Below are 18,965 nucleotides of genomic sequence, written 5' to 3' on the forward strand. Positions count from 1 at the left end.
AGTCCCGCCCACGAGGGCGGCGCGGCACCTCCCCCTGCACGGGGCCCCGGGAGCTGGTTGGGGGCGCTCCCGTCCCTCTCCCCCGGCCCCACCCCCGCCGATGGGCCGGCCCGGCTCTCCCTGCCGAGAGATGGGCCGGCCCGGCGGCGCGCGGGCAGCGGTGGCGGCGGCGGCCCAAGATGGCGGAGCTGCAGCTGGACCCGGCGATGGCGGGGCTGGGAGGGGGTGGCGGGAGCGGGCTGGGCGACGGGGGTGGCCCGGGCCGCGGGCCCCCCAGCCCTCGCCCCGCCGGCCCCACGCCCCGCGGGCACGGCCGCCCGCCCGCCGCCGCCGCGCCGCCACTGGAGCCGGGTCCCGGACCGCCAGAGCGGGCAGGGGGAGGCGGTGCGGCCCGCTGGGTCCGGCTGAACGTGGGCGGCACCTACTTCGTGACCACCAGACAGACCCTAGGCCGGGAGCCCAAGTCTTTCCTCTGTCGCCTCTGCTGCCAGGAGGACCCGGAGCTGGACTCGGACAAGGTGCGCCCCGCCCTCGGGCGCGCCCCCGCTCTTCGGACCCCCTCGTTCCTCCTAGCTCGTCCCCAGATTCCTGCGACACGCTCCTCCCAGGCGGGCTTTTCGGGCCGGGACCCCCTTCCCATCCCTCTCCCGCCAGGCTGGCCATGGGGGCTATTCTCCCCCATCCTCAGTCGCACCCTGGCTCTCTGACCCCGCCCTTCACTCTAAGCAACTCGGTCCCCATGCTGTGCCCACCCGCACCCACGAGAACCCGCTCCACACCCCTTCTCCGTACACATCTCATACCCGCCCCTCAGATCTGCATGAGTTTTCCCCTGGCTCCTCGTCAGCCCCTCACTGCCTGTGCCAGATGCGTCCAGAACTGGGTCAGGGTGAGCTAAGGCATCTTTCTAGCTTTCTCAGACTTCCTCTCGGACCCCTCTGCCAAGTTGGGTGAAAGCCTCGGTCTGACAGCTGCAGGAAGTGTTTCTGGTGATACCACACTTCTTTCCTGTGGTCCTGGGCCCTGAGCTCTTATCTGGTGACAGCCACTGTTTTAGGACTATTAGAGCTCAGATACATTCCTTGGAAAGAGATTACCAGTTGCCAGTGCAAACCTAAGCTGACTGGTTAAGACCATCGGAAAGTGAAAACTGAGGCCTGCTGTTGGGCAAGATGCATGGCTACAAACAAAGTTGAGAGGTGACGAGGCACTTCCAACCCGTTTCCAGTTTGACATGTTTATTGATTAACTCTACACATTCATCTTTCAGTTGCCAGCGTAAAGGCATTGACCCTGGCTTATACCCCTGTATATCCTATGTAGCACTCAGCCAGTTACATTGAAATAGAGTTGGGGTTGGGTAAAGATTCGCTGATTTTTTTTTTTTTTAACTCACCAACTGCCTCTCTAATAAATCTCAGACTTATGGAAACCTGTCCCACCCGAACTTTAAAGAAATTTCAAAACCTTTGCTTATAAAGGAATTATTTTTATCTACCCTAAATCTTTCTCTGTTGCAGTAGAAGCCAGTTTCTTCTTGTTCCTTTTACTGTAAAGATGAGTAGGATTAAAGCTGCTCAGAGCCAAGTCCAGGCGGTGCCAAGCTTCCTCTGGGCACAGAACTGGGGTGTGTGAGTTACAGCTGGCAATGCAGACTCCCACTGATGTTGGCCTTGAGCTCAGGAGCATTGCCAACTATACAGAGGTTTTCTTAGAATTAGGAATGTGATTTGGGGGCAGTAGAGAGAGGTCAGAATGTCCATCTCAAGCAAAGATTTACATAATTAAAATATGGCATTTTCTTCCCCTTTCTTGATAATAGATGTCTTACAGAAGAATGGTGGTAATTGTGTCCAAGTAAAGATTTTGGAAGTTCAGGGGCACCTGGGTGGCTCAGTCACTGAAGCGCCTGATTCTTGGTTTCAGCTCAGGTCATGATCTTACAATTTGTGGGTTCAAACCCCACATCAGGCTCTACACTGACAGCTGTGGAGCCTGCTTGGGATTCTCTGTCTTCCTCTCTCTCTCTCTGCCCCTCCTCCTCTCACTGTCTACCTCTTTGTCTCAAAATAAACAAACATTAAAAAAAAACAAGACTTTGGAAGTTCAAGTAAATGCCTGCATGATGACTGTACATCTATCTGTAACTCCGTGCCTGAAATGATCTCAGAGTACAAGATACATAAAGCTAGCCTTCTTGCCAGTAGTTTGTGATAAAAAATGTCTAGCAACACTTGCCCCCTTGCTAATGAGTGGTGACAGAGAGGCTGAAACCCTGCCCCAACTTAGTCCGACAGCTCCAAAGTGTTATCTTTGTGTTTGGTTGGCAGGACGAGACAGGAGCCTATCTGATTGACAGGGACCCCACCTACTTCGGTCCTATCCTCAACTACCTCCGCCACGGGAAACTCATCATTACAAAGGAGTTGGCTGAAGAAGGTAAGAACAGTGTTTTAACTGGGCATTTTCAGAACTCAGCCCATATCTTGAAAGCCGTTTCACAGATTGGAATTTTGTTTGAGATTTTCATCAAGGTCACATGCAGGTGTAGTAAACATTTATGAAAGTGAACAGGGAGTCTCTAGTTACGTAGTCTTATCTGAGGAAGTCTTCTTTAAGGGATCCCCACTGGGCTCTGTCCAGCCTTCCTTAATGAGAAGAAAAATAGGTAACTCAGCTTCGCAAATCACTTCAGGAGCATTTTTCAAACCTGCAGAATTGTCAGGATCCGTTTTTACTTTCACTTATGTGCTTGCTGGCAGTGAAATGTCCATACCCTGAAGCATCACATCTCTGACATTAATTATTTATATTTTCACTTTTAGTTTGAACTTGCAGCTGTAAAAAGTAATAAAGGCTTGGCCTCATTTCTTGTAAGACTGGTCTCATGCTTCCTTGTAAATTTTTGCAGCTGACCTAATTCATTCTCCAGTCCATTGTCAGCTGTATCATCTTTTTGGTTGGTACGACATTTGGACTCTAAGTGGGTCTAGATATCTTTCTAAAAGACTTGGCGTGGCCTCGCCAAAGGCATTCCGTTGAAGATTGGGGCCTCTCCCTAAATCCAGGGCACCCTGACCTGGAGGCTTTAGTTCTGAGTGAGAAAGCTGTAATGGCTGTGCTAGTTAATGAAATGGCTGCGAAGCACATCTGTTTCAACCAGTAAGAAGAGGACTTGTGCATGTGCTGTCTCTTTTTTCAACATTTCAGATGCATTCAAAAATCATGGGAACCGTACAATAAACTTCATGCACCCACCATCTAGCTTCAGCAGTTAACCACCTCATGGATAGTCCTGTTTCTGGAAAAGAGGAATCTTAAGCATCTTTTCTGAAGGCCTTTAAAAAATTTTTTTTGAAATATTTTCAAATTCAGAGAAAAAGGCGAGAATAACAGAACTCGCAGCTTCACCACCATTTTTTGAGATCTGTGTTACCCTTTGTTCTCTCTCTGTCCCCCCCCCCACCACGCTTCTCCCTCCCCCCACCATAGTTTTTATTTCTGAACTATTTGAGACTAGATTACAGATGAGTCCCTTAATATTTCAGTGTATTTCCCAAGAACAAGGTTATTCCCTTATGTAAGCACAGTATGGTTATCAAGATCAGGGAATTTAATATTGATAAATACTTCTATCTACAGCTTATATTCCAATTTTATCAGTTCCAGCAATGTCCTTTATAGCAAGTTTTTTTTTTTTGTTTTTTTTTTTTTCTGATACTGAATCACACATCCCCTTTGTTGTCCTGTCCAAGGCCTTTGATTTTATTTGGCAAAGCATTCTCTCAGTGATTGCTTTTTATCTTGTTCAAATAATAAGCACCCTATTAAACTTTGGTCCACATAAATTTATATACACACACCCACCCCCGGTAATTTTTAGGACCGACTAGGTAAACTTTGCAAGCTCAGGAATTCTCCAATGTGACAAGTTCCAGAAACTAAGTGACATATGGGAAAGGTGCCCTGCAGCTAATGGGCAGGTGCAGAGAGAGTCAGAGAAGGTGCCAAGTGGGAAGCCGCAGCGGTGAAACAGAGTGAACAGAGCAGACCCAGAATTTGACTCACTCAATTTAGGGAGAAGGGAGGGGGGTACACCCTAAATAGCAAAGAAATGTTTCCCAGGCTGAAGGAGAGAGACTAGACTTCAATTTGAAAAGTGCGGTTCAGGGGCACCTGGGTGGCTCAGTCAGGTGAGGGTCAGACTCTTGATTTTCTTGATTTTGGTTCAGGTCATGATCTCAAGACTGTGAGATTAAGCCCTGTGTCGGGCTCTGAGCTGAGTGTGGAGCCTGCTTCAGATTCTCTCTCACTCTCCCTCTGCCCCTCTCCCCCATTTGCACTCTCTCTCTCTCTCTCTCTCAAATTAAAAAAAGGGGGGGCGCCTGGGTGGCTCAGTCAGTTGAGTGTCCTACTCTTGACCTTGGATCCAGTCATGATCTCACGGTTCAAGCCCCGCATAAGGCTCTTCACTGACAGTGCAGAGCCTGCTGGGATTCTTTCTCTCCTTTCCCTGCCCCTCCCCTGCTCACTTGCCCTTTCTCTCTCAAATAAATAAACTTAAAAAAATTCTAAAAACAAGTTTCAAGGGGTGCCAGGGTGGCTCAGTCGGTTAGACATCTTTTTTTTTTAACGTTTATTTATTTTTGAGAGAGCGAGCTCATGCGTGGGTAAGGGGCAGAGAGGGAAGGAGACACAGAATCTGAAGCAGGCTCCAGGCTCTGACCTATGAGCACAGGAACCCGATGCGGGGCTCAAACTCATGAACCGTGAGATCATGACCTGAGCTGAAGTCAGACACTCTATCCACTGAGCCACCCCGGACACCCCTGACTTTGATTTTGGCTTAGGTCATGATCTCTTGTGTGTGAGTTCTGGCCCCCCTGTATCTGCCTCCACTCTGGTAGTGCAGAGCCTGCCTGGAATTTTCTCTCCTCCTTCTCTCTCTGCCCCTTGCACGTGCTTGCTCTCTCAAAATAAATAAACTTTAAAAAAATGCTCGGGGCACCTGGGTGGCTCAGTTGGTTGAGCGTCCGACTTCGGCTCAGGTCATGATCTCACAGCTCGTCAGTTCAAGCCCCGCATTGGGCTCTGTGCTGACAGCTCAGACCCTGGAGCCTGCTTCGGATTCTGTGTCTCCTTCTCTCTCTGCCCCTAACCCACTCGCATTCTGTCTCTCTTTCAAAAATAAATAGACATTAAAAAAAAAAAAATGCTTTCCCTCTCCTCCTGTCCCTTCCTTGCACATGCTCTGTCTCATGGTCTTGCTCTCTCTTTCTCTCTCTCTCTCAAAAAAAATGCAGTTCTTAGCAAGCATGTAAACTTTAGCCTCTTCTCACTATTTTCCAGGGAGCGTAACACATCTTTAACTACATACGGTTTGGTCCTTGTCCTAGGTGTTCTGGAAGAAGCGGAGTTTTACAACATTGCATCTCTTGTGCGGCTGGTTAAGGAACGGATACGGGACAATGAGAACAGAACTTCTCAGGTAATGGGTTTTGAACTCTTTTTTTGTTTTGGTTTGGTTTTTATTTTTTGTTTTGGTTTAAGATTTTATTTTTAAGTAATCTTTACACCCAACGTGGGTCTTGAACTCACAACCTTGAGATCAGGAGTCACACGCTCCATGCACGCTCCATCGGCTGAAGCAGCCAGGCACCCCATGGTTTTGAACTCTTAAAGGGAAAAGGTCTTAGTGGCTCTCTTTGTCCCTGCGTCTGGGTGGGATTTGAAAAGGTTGCTGTGCTGCTTGGCAAGAGCTGCCTCTCCCCTTAAAGCTGGAAGTCTGGGGGCGCCTGGGTGGCGCAGTCGGTTAAGCGTCCGACTTCAACCAGGTCACAATCTCGCGGTCCGTGAGTTCGAGCCCCATGTCGGGCTCTGTGCTGACAGCTCAGAGCCTGGAGCCCGTTTCAGATTCTGTGTCTCCCTCTCTCTCTACCCCTCCCCTGTTCATGCTCTGTCTCTCTGTGTCTCAAAAATAAATAAACGTTAAAAAAAAAAAAATTTTTTTTTAAAAAAGCTGGAAGTCTGTGTGGAACATGGGCCATCCACCAGGCAGACAGCGCATACGCCATCAGACTTATTCAGAACAAGGAAACAGAAGAAGAAATAGCAAAGCAAAACAGCCCCCATATCCCTTTAGAAGAGTGGGGAGGTTGTAGCTGCTTATCATGGGACAGCAGGAGGGACCCGCAGCACTTTAGGCCCAGAACCTGTTCTCGCAGAGTATCTGTCTCCCTCCACATAAAGACCCAGCAAGCTCTTACTTCCACCTGTTGGCCACTCTTTAAGTCTTTATTAGGACCAGCTTTTTAAAGTGTGACCATGTCGCATTCAGCTCCTGATAGCCACGTGAAAGCAGTCTCATGGCCTAGACTTTAGGAGCTGCTTGTGAATCATGCTTCTGAGGAAATAGGCTTCTCTGTTTATTATGAAGTCTGGGTTTTTATATGAACTTGGTAGATACAGTAACAGGAAGAAACACACAATTTGCCTCCTAGTTTTGAGGGGGTACAGGTAGCTTATTTCACATCACATCACCCGTCACACGTCTTAAGTGGCCACAGCGGCATCTTTTAGGCCCTTGAGATTCTCTGCTTCCTAGGGAGGGTCTGTGCCCTCCAGAAGCTTGAAGTCTAGCAGGGAAAACAGACGCTCCCTTTCCTGTATTTAGGTTCTATTTTAAGAAAGTACCACTGCAGGAACAGAGGGCATGGTTGGACTCTGCTGTGACCATCTGTCTTGTAGCAGGACTTGCTCTTATCCCATCAGATGCTGGTGGTAGATGCTTTCCTGAGATCCATTCTGTTGCAGTGTAGAATTTTCCTGTGATTAAGCAGAAGGTAATATGTTTCTTTTCAAAACTCAAAAAAATAAAAAATAGTTCCTTGCTCTTTCTGTGTTAGAGTTTACATATCCAAGTTTTCTGGCTCTGAATGGAATTATCTGGTTGAATAACTGACACCTATTTTTTTTTTTCAAAAATGATTTCTCTCATTCACTTAATCTGTAGTCATTTGCAAAGGTGAGAAGAGCTTCCTTAGTTTTCTTCCCGCTGGCTGATGGCTGAAAGCCTTCTTTTTATTATTATTACTTTTCTTAATGTTTGTTTATTTTTGAGAGAGAGAGCACAAGCAGGGGAGAGGCAGAGAGAGAGGGGGGGATAGAGGATCTGAAGCGGGCTCCTGACGGTAGAGAGCCAATGCGGGGCTCGAACCTGCGAACCACGAGATCATGACCTGAGTAGAAGTCAGACGCTTAACCGACTGAGCCACCCAGCACCCCTGAAAGACTTCGAATGTTCAAAAATGAATTTATAGTTGGTTTGCCATTTTATTGTATAAAATAGGATCCGGTGGTGCCAGTCTTTTCGCCATCTCGTGTTAAACTTACATGGCATCTTTTACTATCGTGGATATTTAATAGCTGGGCATTCTGAAAATCTAGCTTTATCCTTAATTTTCCACATTCCAAAAAAGCTTTTGATTGCCTAGTGTAAATTCATGGTGCCATGAATTATGTAACTTGAAGCCATTCAACCCTGAGCGTTGGCAGCTCTGCCATTAGCTGATTCCTTGAGAGCATTGTAAGTTTTCTATTTGATGACAGCGATGAAGTTAATTAGTCTTCTAGGTTCTGAAGGCTTGTGGATATAGACCCAGTTGGAAGCTTTTTTGTTCTAGGGATGTAAAGGCCTTTTGGATGTTAATTGATCTTTCCATCTGTCCTTTTTATTGAGTGAAACTCTGAGCAGTGGAGTTGTTCAAAGACACCCTCTTTTGCATGTGTCACACGTGGCTCTGAGGCCAAATTGGCCATGTGTGTATTTTTGTAGCTGTCCTTTCAAACACATTCTCTTCTTCAACTTGTCTTTTTTTTTTTTTTTTTTAAGATTTTATCTTTAAGTAATCTCTGTACCCAATGTGGGGCTCAAACTCACGACCCAAAGATCAAGAGCTGCACGCTCCTCCCAACAGAGCCAGCCAGGCGCCCCAACTTGTCTGTGTTGTAAGGAGACACACATGGGGCGCCTGGATGGCTCAGTCGGTTAAGCGGCCGACTTTGGCTCAGGTCATGATCTCACGGTCCGCGAGTTCAAGCCCCGCGTCAGGCTCTGTGCTGACAGCTTGGAGCCTGGAGCCTGTTTCAGATTCTGTGTCTCCCTCTCTTTCTGACCCTCCCCCGTTCATGCTGTCTCTCCCTGTCTCAAAAATAAATAAATGTTAAAAAAAAAAATGTTTTTTAATTAAAAAAAAAAAAAAGGAGACACACATGGCAGACATTCAAGCAAAGCCCAAGATGTGGGTTTCCCACCCCACCTTCCTTTGGTGACCCCTCATATCTCTTAGCGGCTGCCACCAGTTCTACTAACTTTGCTGTCTTTGGTATTTTATGTTGGGTGATTAATCTTAGTGCATTTGAGAATACTCGTGGTTTTCTTTGGAAGACAAAAATTACAAAGAGCTAACACATGCATCTTAAATACCTGGGACTTTGACAGTTGTGGCTGATATCATAGATCTTTCGCGATGCACTGAGTTTTGTAACATGAAACACTTGGTTGTTTCCAAAATGTGTGGTTAGAGCCAGTTGAAGTCTTCCCGAGATTTGCCCTATATTTTAGGTGGAGGGAATGTTTTTCTTAGTACCTCGTGTAACAATAGTTGCATTCGGCTCAGAAGGGGAGAGCGTGGAAGAAAGCGCGGTGTGGTTGGCAGATCAGCCCGAGGCCTGGCACTGCCTCCGACCCAATAGCACTGCCTCGCTCAGGCGAGACACCGTGCTGACATCAGTGTCCCACTGAAGATGGGAGGAGAGGGAAAGCCACTCTGGGCTCCTAGTGCTCCGTGATCCACAGCTGCTTTTGTTGAGCCAGTATTTCCCCAGTAGTGAGTTCTTCCAAAACTGATTTTCCAGATAACTGAAGCCCAGTCATCCTTTTGCAAAAGTACTAAAGCCAAGTTTTCATTATTCTTCAGGAAACGGTCCACATTTTCTTAAGGTCACGTGACTCTAACCAGTCCCTCTCTCCCTGATGGAGCTTCGTTGTTCTGAGCTTCAGTTGCTGTTTGTGCTCTAACAAATGCCTCCTGGCCTCCAGGACGGGCAGTGGATGTGCAGCTATTTATTGGACCCAACACTGAGTGGTCCAAGACTGCTAAACACAAGTCTCCCTGTGGGCCTCTAATTGTCCTCTGACGAACAGGGACTTTCATCTGGTGAGCATGCCTCCTTGCAGCAGCCCTGGCTGTCACCTGACTCTGGCCGAGTCGTAAGTGTGAGGGGTCCTCAGGTGGTTAGAGTATAGGGGCCTTAGTGCTGCAACTTTAGGGCATCCCGCCTTTCGCTTCTGTTCTAGAAAGTCGAGTCAGCTAGCAAATGACTTCTGTCTGAATCTCTGACACCAGCTGGGGTGTCCCAACAGTTTAATCCTATCCTGACACTAATAAGTAGTAACTATTTCCACAGGTTTCAGGGCTCAGTCCCACGAGACTGCCCTTCCTTCAGACGCCAGTGCCAAATCCCGGTTCCCAGGCTACCTGTACTTCTGTCCAATTCGGCTACAAATTCAAGGGTTCCCATGACATCCCCTTTGGGTTCAGTAATTTCCTAGAACAACTCCTAAAACTCAGGAAAATGCTAAACTTACTATTACAGTTGATCTCCAGCAGACTAAGGAACAGCCAAGCGAAGAGAGACGTGGGGTGGGGTCCTGAGCACAGGAGCCTCTGTGCGTGCAGTTGGAATGTGCCACTTGCCCAGGACATCGATGTGTTTGCCAACTCGGAAACTCCCTGAACCCCCCTGTTCAGGGGTTTTTAAGGATGTTTCATTATGTAGGCATGACTGATTCAATTAAACCATTGGCCACTGGTGATTGAATTCAGTCTCCACTGAGGTCAGCGGGTAGGACTGAAAGTTCTAACTCTCTAATGGCGCTTGGTCTTTCTGGAGACCAGTCATTAGCACAAAAAAGACCCTTTTATCACTCAGGAAATTCCAAGGGTTTTAGGAGCTCTGTGCTAGGAACCAGGAGCAAAGACCAAATACTTATTTTTTTGTTACACACTTTTGTAACAGGAATGTTACCATTTAACACTGAAACACTCCCAGGTACCATCAGCGGAGGGTGAAAATAGTTTGAACATTGGTATATTGTGGGGTTCCTTTTTACTATGTTATTCCCTTAATAAGGTATTGCTCTGGATAAACCAAATTATGGTCTACATTTTCAGCATGTATGTCATGATATGAACAACTTAAAAAGAAAATGTGGCTCTCTTGTCCAAAGCAATTTTCCTCTGTTTTCTACTCTGGGAAATAGATGAAATCTAATCACATAATTCATTTCTCTGAACTTCAGAATTATTTTACCCACTAATTCATATCCTTGGGCCTTTTTCTTTTCTTTCTTTCCTTGGATAAGTTTTTACTGAAGGATGACATTGCCCATGAACTCATAGTCATGAGGTTGAGCCCCACGTCAGGCTCCACGCCGCGCATGGGAGCCTTCTTGGGATTCTCTCGGCCCCTCCCCTGCTTGCATGCACATGCGCTTGCTCTCTCTCTATCACAATAAGTAAGTAAACATTCTTATGAAAGAAAACCTTAAGAAGAGAAAGGTGACAGTGCCACTTGTAAGAGGGGACGGTGTGTGGCTGTCCAGAAAAAACGTCCAAGCAAATTCCTTTTCACTGTTCATTCTTTGGACGAGCCTCCCTAGCGCAGCTGCGAACGTCGTGTCCTTGAAATTGTTCTTCTAAGTCCATTGGTTGTTGCAGGGCCCCGTGAAGCACGTGTACAGAGTCCTGCAGTGCCAGGAAGAGGAGCTTACACAGATGGTCTCCACTATGTCTGATGGTTGGAAATTCGAACAGGTATGTTTCCTAAGTGGCAGCCACCGCAGCATCTCAGCCCAGGAGCCCACGTCCCTCAAACAGCTGCCATCTGTAACCAGCTAACCCCAGGGGTTCGTAGGGCCACGTGTGAACCTGTTCAGAAATGTGGGAATTATTCTGTCAGCTGTATAGGATGAGTTGGGAAGAATTCAGAATAGTATCATGTCTCCTGACTTCATATCCAAGTTTTAATTTGATTGTGCCCAGAGGGAGTCAGCCAGCCTGTTTAGGCTTGAAAGTGTCTCTCTGAGGTTTTTTCTCCCTCAGAGGGATTTCTTTCAAAAGCACTCAGTTGAAACATCCTAGAATAAGTACATAAAGAAGGCTAGGACTCAGCAACTACCCTACCTTTCCTTCCCAGGATAAGAACTCTGTCATTCTGAACATATCTAATCCACTGCAGAAAGCAAGAGCAGGTATGAGAGGAGCCAGACGTGATGAGAGGTGGAGCTTGGCCATTTCCCATCAGGCTGTGATTTCTGCTCCTTTAGCTTTGCGTGGTGGCAGAATTACCAAAACAAAACCAGACAGGCAGAATTGTACTGTTTTCTTCCATTAGATGGCAGGGTTGTTCAGTTCATCTATTGTGTGCGCAACAGGGAGCCTGGCATGAATAGAATGGATATATATAGAAGGGATATGTATTGTGTGGATCGTGCCTATTTTTAATGTAGAGTTTAAGCGTCAGTTGAACTGTCACCATAAACTTACCTTCTCAAATAACTTCTGTTCGTCGTGTTAACGGTATTGGGTTATGGATCGAATACACAGGTGTCTTGGTCGTCAGAGCCAACACTGGATAATTCCTCACCCCTCCACTGCAGAATCAATTCTGCCTGTGTATGTTGGCCTAGTTCCTTTCTTTTCCCTTTTTTTTTTTTAAAGTAGTTCCACACCCAATGTGAGGCTTAAACTCACGACCCTGAGACCCTGAGATCAAGAGTTCCGTGTTCTCCCAACGGAGCCACCCAGGCGCCCCTTCCTTTATAGGTCAGCCTAGTTCTTATTCATGTGGGGGCTGCAACATGTTGCCATACTTCCACTCCACAAGTATTTTCCCTGAGAAAAGTCTTTTTTTTTTCTCAAATATTTTCTTTTTAAATAATCTCTACACCCAACATGAGTTCCAGCTCATAACCCTAAGATCGGGAGTCACATGCTCTACCAACTGAGACAGCCAGGCGCCCTTCCCTAAGTCTTAAGCAAAGAATGTTCCCAAATAAAAAAAAAAAAAAAAAAAAAAATTTTTTTTTTTTTTTTAAGTATTCTTGATGAAAGCAGTGAATAATTTTTTATTTTCTTTTTCTCATCTTGTTAACATTCAGGGGGCAGGTGAAGCATGAAACATGAAGTCATGTTCCCACTGACTCTATTATATGGATGAGGAAGTTCAGGCACAGGAAGGCAGAGGGACCCAAAGCCCATTCATAGAGCAAGTCAGTCCTGTTCTTCTGACTTGAGGCCCTACATGATTGCCCGGATGACCTTACCCTTGGGCTCCGCTTTTCTTGGTGCATGTGCATTTCCTGTTTAAAATTAAATCCTGAATTCAATTTGCCGAAAAGGTTAAAAGTCCCAGCAGCATATGGCTATGGTAACTCTTCAGTGATTCACTCGGTGCTTTCCAGAGCCTTTTGAGTGCCAGTCTCCTGTCTGGGACTTCTGCTTAAAGATGAGCCAGCCCTGTGTAGGTGTTTGGCTAAAGCAAGTGTCCATTTTCATTCACAGAAACATTCTCTTTCACCTCAGTGTTTGCTAGAAGGAATATGATCATGTTCATCCTAGCTGCTGCCTTTGGGATTGTTTCAAGTGCTTGGGTGGGGAGACAGTGGCAGATCCCATCCTTTCCTCCTCTGGGGAAGCCTTGTTGAGGACACCCAAGTGAATAACAGATCCAGGTATCCCCTGGGCCGTGATAGTCCCAGACAGTTCATCATCGTGTGAGAAGCAAAACCACAAAGTTCGGACAGGAGGCGGGTTGGGTCTGTGTGGCACTTGAGCACTTTAAGAGGACTGTTCACCATGCTCTGGTTTTGTCAGCTAATCAGCATTGGATCTTCCTATAACTACGGAAATGAGGATCAGGCAGAATTCCTCTGTGTTGTCTCCAGAGAACTCAATAATTCCACCAATGGCATTGTCATAGAGCCAAGTGAAAAGGCAAAGGTAAGAAATCGCGTCACCAGAATTTTGTCTCTGACTCGTTTGTTCCCAGCCCCTCAGTGGACTTGGCCTGGACTGTTTGGTGCTCCTGACTTCTTCTCTTTCCTTCCAAAGCTAGCTTTGCATTTTTCCTTCATTTTGGTTGTTGACTGTTGTCATTTAAATCAGGATTTATGGAGCAGTGACCAAGCGTTCTTAGTTAGGAAGTAGGTACTGAAATAGAGTAGACTTTATGTACCCACCTGTCAAATCAGTGAAAAATCTAATTGCAAAGTGAGAATTGTGAAACTCAAAATGGGAAAATATTTTGTGTTTATTCTTTGAAACCATTTTCTCTCTTTTTTGTCCTGTCTCAAGAGAAAAGGTATTTGGTTACCTTTGTGACTTCCCCCACCTTAAGTTACTGGAAAATTGTACACTGTTATCCTCTTTTTCCTGTACTGTGCCCACCCACCCACCCCCCCTCCCCCAACTCTCTCTGTCTCTCATAAACACTTCTAAGTCGGCAATTTCCTTTAGCGTGGGAGAAGGGGTCTGACAGCACGGATACTGTGGGTGCAGTGGTGTTCAGCAAGAGGCTTTTACAACTGAAGTGCTTCAGGGGAGGTTAGGGCTCAGCCCTGCCTTGCTTCCTGCGGTGACAGGACTGTTGTGCTGCCCAGCGGGGTCCAGTGGAAAGCGGCCGCGGGTCCCTTTTCCTTCAGCAGTCTGCTTAGCAGCCTCGGCCCAAGCCTCAGCCCTCCCCCCCATCTTCCATTTGCAGATTCTTCAGGAGAGAGGATCTCGGATGTAAATTCCAGATTCTTAACCATCAAGAGAACAAGCCGGCAGAGCACCTTGTGAAGTTAAATCTTGCTCCTGTACAGTAACCGAGCTCCTGCAAGGCACGGCTGAGCCTGGCCCCCCAATGGAGAAGTGTTCTGGTCAAAACCAAAGGAACCCCTGCCTGCCCCCCACAGGAACCTGAAGACAGACGCACTTCCGGCTGCAGAATACCTTTTCAGAAACCTGCTTTTGTCTTCTTAGCCAGTGTTAGATCAAATCCTTACCACAGCAGCTGGGCTGGGCTCCCAGTGGGGGCCTTTACGGGGGATGCGGGGGAGGGGAAGAGGAAGGCCTAGCTCCTCGTACAGGCCTGTGCTTCAGGGACGCTGGAGCAAACGCCAGAGGATCGTCCCTGGGCCGTGCCATGTTTTTGCCTGGGTGCCACGTTGGACGTTGGCAGCCACTTTGTAACACTATCTTTCCCCTCTTCCCCGCACCCCACACAAATGCAGCAGGTGCCAAGGATTCTAGCTTCAGTTCGTCGAATTGAGGTCTCGGGTAAAGGATAGATCCGCAGAATACCCCCTATTCCTGTGGACGAAACCTCTTTGAGGAAGGGGAGGACGGGGTATCCGTGGTTGTGGGTGGAGGTTGGGGATCGCCGCTCTGGGTTCGGGGCACTCAGCTGCTACCGTGTTCGTCCTTGCCTCATCTGTCTCCGGCAGCCCGGACCCTCCAGTAGCTTGCTTGCTCCTCAGGTGGAGGTTAGAGGCAGGCGGCATCCCACACCTGTCCCACACAGAGGGGCACTGAGGGAGGCCACACCCTCCATTGACCCATCTTCCTAACCTGACTTTCTGAACTTGGACCGAAGATAAAGGGACTTTGGATCCTCTGATGGCTTGGGTGGGGACAGCTATTTCTTTGAAAGTTGCCAAATGTGTTCTATTGTAGTATCCAAAAGTGTCGTTATTTCTGTGACTGTCTCTTGGAAATGCCTTGACTGAACGTTCGATATTTGTCCGAGTCTCCTGGTTTCTAACCTTGGCAAACCTGCCCCGCAGCCGTGTCCGTGACGCCACGCCAGCCCCTGCAGGGTATACGTGTTTGCTGGGCAGTCCGAGGACTCCCCGCGTCTCTGAGCCCGACCCTTTGCCATCACTTCTGTCTGCAGAGTGCCGCGTCCTCGAGAATCAAGTGCTTGTTTGGCCAGGGAGGGGAGTAAAGCCCTCCTTCGGGCTGGGACCACAGAGCTTGTATCTGGACCTTCTGTCTGCGCTTTTGAGTCTTAGTGAACAGTCACTGAACGCAAAGGGCTGGAGAATCCTTGTTCTTCCCTCGATGACTTTTCCCAGTGTGGCAAATGGCCCAGAGAAGGGGAAGGCGCCTCTGGGGCACGCTGCACCTGTAACAGCCACTCACGTTGGTCACTCCTGGTTTCCTTCACAGTGAGGCTCCCTCTGCTCCACAGCTCAGTGCTTACTAGGGGGGTCTGGGGCCATGGTTTTTGGAAATGACTCACAGACGGTGCCGAACGTCTTAGGAACTCATGACCTGCCTGCGTGCAGATGGCATAACTCTTCTCCGGATCTCACTTTGACCTTATCTCTCTGTGTGTAGAGCAGGATGGAAATGTGTGTACAGGGGTGTCTGCTGCTCCGTGTGTGTCTACACACCAACGTGAGCGTGCATGTTGACATCGGCCCCTTGGACTCTGGCCTGTGCCCACGATTTCTACAGCTATAAACATTAGAGGAACTTCTACCTGCAGCAAAAGCAGTCACCTTTCAGAGACGTCGCAGGCATCCTCCTGTCATCTTTCGGAAAGCACGAGATTGGGCATGTGGAGGAAAAGCTGCTCAGACCTGAGTAGGACAGAGGACTCTGGAAGACTTGCCCTTTGGCCAGAAAAGTAACATTTGACTCTAAGGAGGGAAAGCAGCTTCATTTGGGACCTTGAGCCCAATCAGATCTGCTTTCCCTGGGGCATGCCTGGGCATCAGCCCGTGCTCCTCGTGCTCTTCGTGCTCCCCATGCTCTAGTGCTCCTAGTGCTCCCAAGCCTGCACGAAGGGGTAAAGCGAGGCAGGCCAGAGGGCAGGGGTGGGAAGCCCCTCAGGAACGCATAGTCTTTTCTCTTTTCAGAGCCCCACAGTGGATCCTGTAGAAAAACTGCTGAGCCCCTCACTCGATGCTCTTGAGAAATTAACACAAGTGACATTTCTGCTCCCCTAGAGGGCTGGCTTTCACGAGGTCCCCCTCCTTCTGGCAGCCCAATGACAATTGTTCCAGTGCTCCTGAGTCTGAGGATGATTCAGTTCTTAAGGTTTCTGGAAAAGTATTCGCCCCAGCCCTTTAGGAACCAAGTCAGTATTTTTTTTTTACTGAAAGCCTTCTGGGAGAACCCAGCTGATTACTTCGGAGGGAGGCCTGGCCATCCATCGGTTTGGGGGTGTCACGTGGCCAGGGACCCAGACTCTCTCCAGCCGCCCAGTGCTGCCAGGTGGGGAGTGTCTTCCTTTTTCGTGTTGTGCCCAGGCCTGAGGCCGCGGGCGACTCAGGCCCAGCTCACAAAGCAGCCTGGCCTCTCCTAGGAGATGCCACACTAGCACGCTTCTGTCTTTCCTTCAGAACCTGCTTCCTCCTTGGCAATGAGGCGCAGCCCAACCTCCTCTAGAGCGACTTCGTTTCTGCAGTCTTAACTGATCTCAGGGGTGTCAGCGAGGTGTAGGGGAGGAAGGGACAGAGATGCTGGGGGGTGGCCAAGAGGACAACCACATCCTCCGACATGGCCTTTGGCGCAGAGGTTAGGGACCATGCCTGTCACTTGTGGGTATTGTTTGTTACTGTTTGTGTATTTGAATAAAGTCTGAAATGCTGTGACCTTTTTTTGTCAATAAAGACAAGAAACAAACAGCCGAATCTCCTTAGTTTCCTGTCACTACTGATGATTCTCAAACTCTTCTCAGGAGAGGAGTTTTCTGCACCTTTCCTACCTGGGCTTCTTAGAAAGTCCTAGTTTCTCCCGCTGCTGAAACTGCCTGAGGGCGTGTTGGGCCTTCCTCCTCACGACCAGGAGAGTGGTGAGGAACAGAAGGTGAGACAGATGGTCTGCCCACCAGGAAGCTGGGAAGAGGAGGGGAAGAGTAGAAGACCATTATTAAGGGGGGGAAAAAAGTCTTCCTGGAAGAGAGTAACTGACTAGGTGTCCATTTTTCTCTGCATGGTAGAGAATGAGGAATAAAAGTGAGGTGAGTCGCCAGCAAGCCAAGTGTTGGTCACTTAAGGCACCAGGCAAGGTGTGGGACCCTCAAAAGGTGTTAGTACCCCCCCCCCCCGTCATAGGGTGCTTACAGCTGGGGAGACATGTATACACACAGCGAACGAGGTGTGTGTTTGTACCAGCCAGGGCCCAATGGGGGACAGACCACAGCAGTTAACAAGTGGTAAGAAGAGGAAAGGGCCCCCAGGCCCACTGAGGTGTCACAGGTGGAGTGACTGCAGGACGTAGTTATCGTTCTAGGGCAGGGGAGCCAAAGGAAGAGGTTGGGATTATTACAAAGTAACAGGCTTGGAAGAGGGGCTGAGGGGCTGCATAGAGGAGATGCTGCGGTCCCAGGGGGCTCAGCGAGACTGGTCGTAGGACCACGCTACTCCTGGAACCGTTCTAGGACCACACTCCTGGAAACAGCTCTTGCTGCCAGAGCAAAGCTGAGGTGCTGTGGTTTCTCCGTTAACCGGAAGAAGCATGTCCCTTCTGCCCCGCCCCCCGCCCCGCCCCCTCCCGCCTCCCCAGTCTTGCAGTCCCCCTCTCACGTTCCCCATGGGTGCACCTGTCCGGGACTGAGCTGTTAAAGATGCACAGAGCAGAGTCTGGAGGGTGGCTTGGAGCTAAGACGTAATAGCCAGCAGCTTGGGCTGCTCGGCATCCGTTTGCACGCTCCCACGCGTATTTGAACTTACAATGGTAAAAACAAAACTTCATGCCTCTATGTAACAAGACGCAGCTACGCGTTACACAAAGGTGATCTTGCCCTCTGTCCAGTGTGAAACAGTGTCGACTGCCAGTGTTCCCCGGTCTGAGAGACAGTCACATCGATTTCTGGGCTAGGTTAACTACTCCTCAGGCTGACTTGGTGGGTTAGACAACACCTAGTTCATATCAGGCGGGTCAGGCCGCATGGTCGCTTGATGTCCTATGGTTAGGTAGGCTCTCAAAAGGAGAAGAGTTACCTGCAAAAGAAGGCAGGGCGATTTTCCAAAACGCTGGAGCTCTGCATGGTAATTTTCCAGTCAGGGCTTGCTGGAAGCTCCATACAGCATCAGCCTTTGCAATAATCATTTGAGTATTGCTGAATCTGTTCAGTCATAAAGCCCCAGTGGCAGCTAAATTTCTAGTAAGAATCACACCCCATAGATTTCCATCGGTAAAGCTTTCCCTTGGAGTGAACTGTAACTCTGGTAAGCCAGGTTAATTCTTTGATGAGCTTTCTTTTTCTTTTTCTTTTTTTAAGTTTATTTTGAGAGGGAGAGCACATGAGCAGGATAGGGACAGAGTGAGAGGGAAGAGAGAATCCCAAACAGGCTCTGCACTGCCAGCATAGAGCCCCATGTGGGATGCGAACTCTTGAACCTCGGGATCATGACCTGAGCTGAAATCAAGAGTGGGCGCTCAACCTACTGAGCCACCCACGCGGCCCAATTCCTTGATGAGTTTTCTTTTTTTTTTTTTAACGTTGTTTTATTTATTTTTAAGACAGAGAGAGAGCATGAACGGGGGAGGGTCAGAGAGAGAGGGAGACACAGAATCGGAAGCAGGTTCCAGGCTCCGAGCCATCAGCCCGGAGCCGGATGCGGGGCTCGAACTCACGGACCGCGAGATCCTGACCTGAGCCAAAGTTGGACGCTTAACCGACTGAGCCACCCAGGCGCCCCCCTTGATGAGTTTTCTATACAGTGCCATTAAATTGTATCTCAGTTTTGTTTTTATTTTCGTTTTTACTTTAAAATATTTTTATTAAGATCATTGTTTTCCATGAAATGTTACCATGGAAATTTAACTCAACCTAACTAATTCTAGCTCTTGCCCTTACGGACTGTAGCTTTTGCCTTTGTGGGCTTTCTTTTGTGGCTATTACCT

At 48.4% G+C, this 18,965-nt stretch overlaps 1 protein-coding gene across 1 annotated transcript; it reads left to right on the plus strand.

The window, feature by feature from the left end:
• Positions 1 to 134: 134 nt before the first annotated feature.
• Positions 135 to 16,739, plus strand: KCTD2 (potassium channel tetramerization domain containing 2). Its single transcript, XM_047833140.1, has 6 exons — positions 135 to 518; positions 2,331 to 2,439; positions 5,397 to 5,488; positions 10,782 to 10,877; positions 12,939 to 13,064; positions 13,825 to 16,739. The coding sequence occupies exons 1-6, from the start codon at positions 180 to 182 to the stop codon at positions 13,852 to 13,854; spliced, it is 792 nt and encodes a 263-aa protein (XP_047689096.1). The 5' UTR covers positions 135 to 179; the 3' UTR covers positions 13,855 to 16,739.
• Positions 16,740 to 18,965: the final 2,226 nt, after the last annotated feature.

Source organism: Prionailurus viverrinus, chromosome E1, assembly GCF_022837055.1.
Source record: "Prionailurus viverrinus isolate Anna chromosome E1, UM_Priviv_1.0, whole genome shotgun sequence".
Classification (NCBI taxonomy): domain Eukaryota; kingdom Metazoa; phylum Chordata; class Mammalia; order Carnivora; family Felidae; genus Prionailurus; species Prionailurus viverrinus.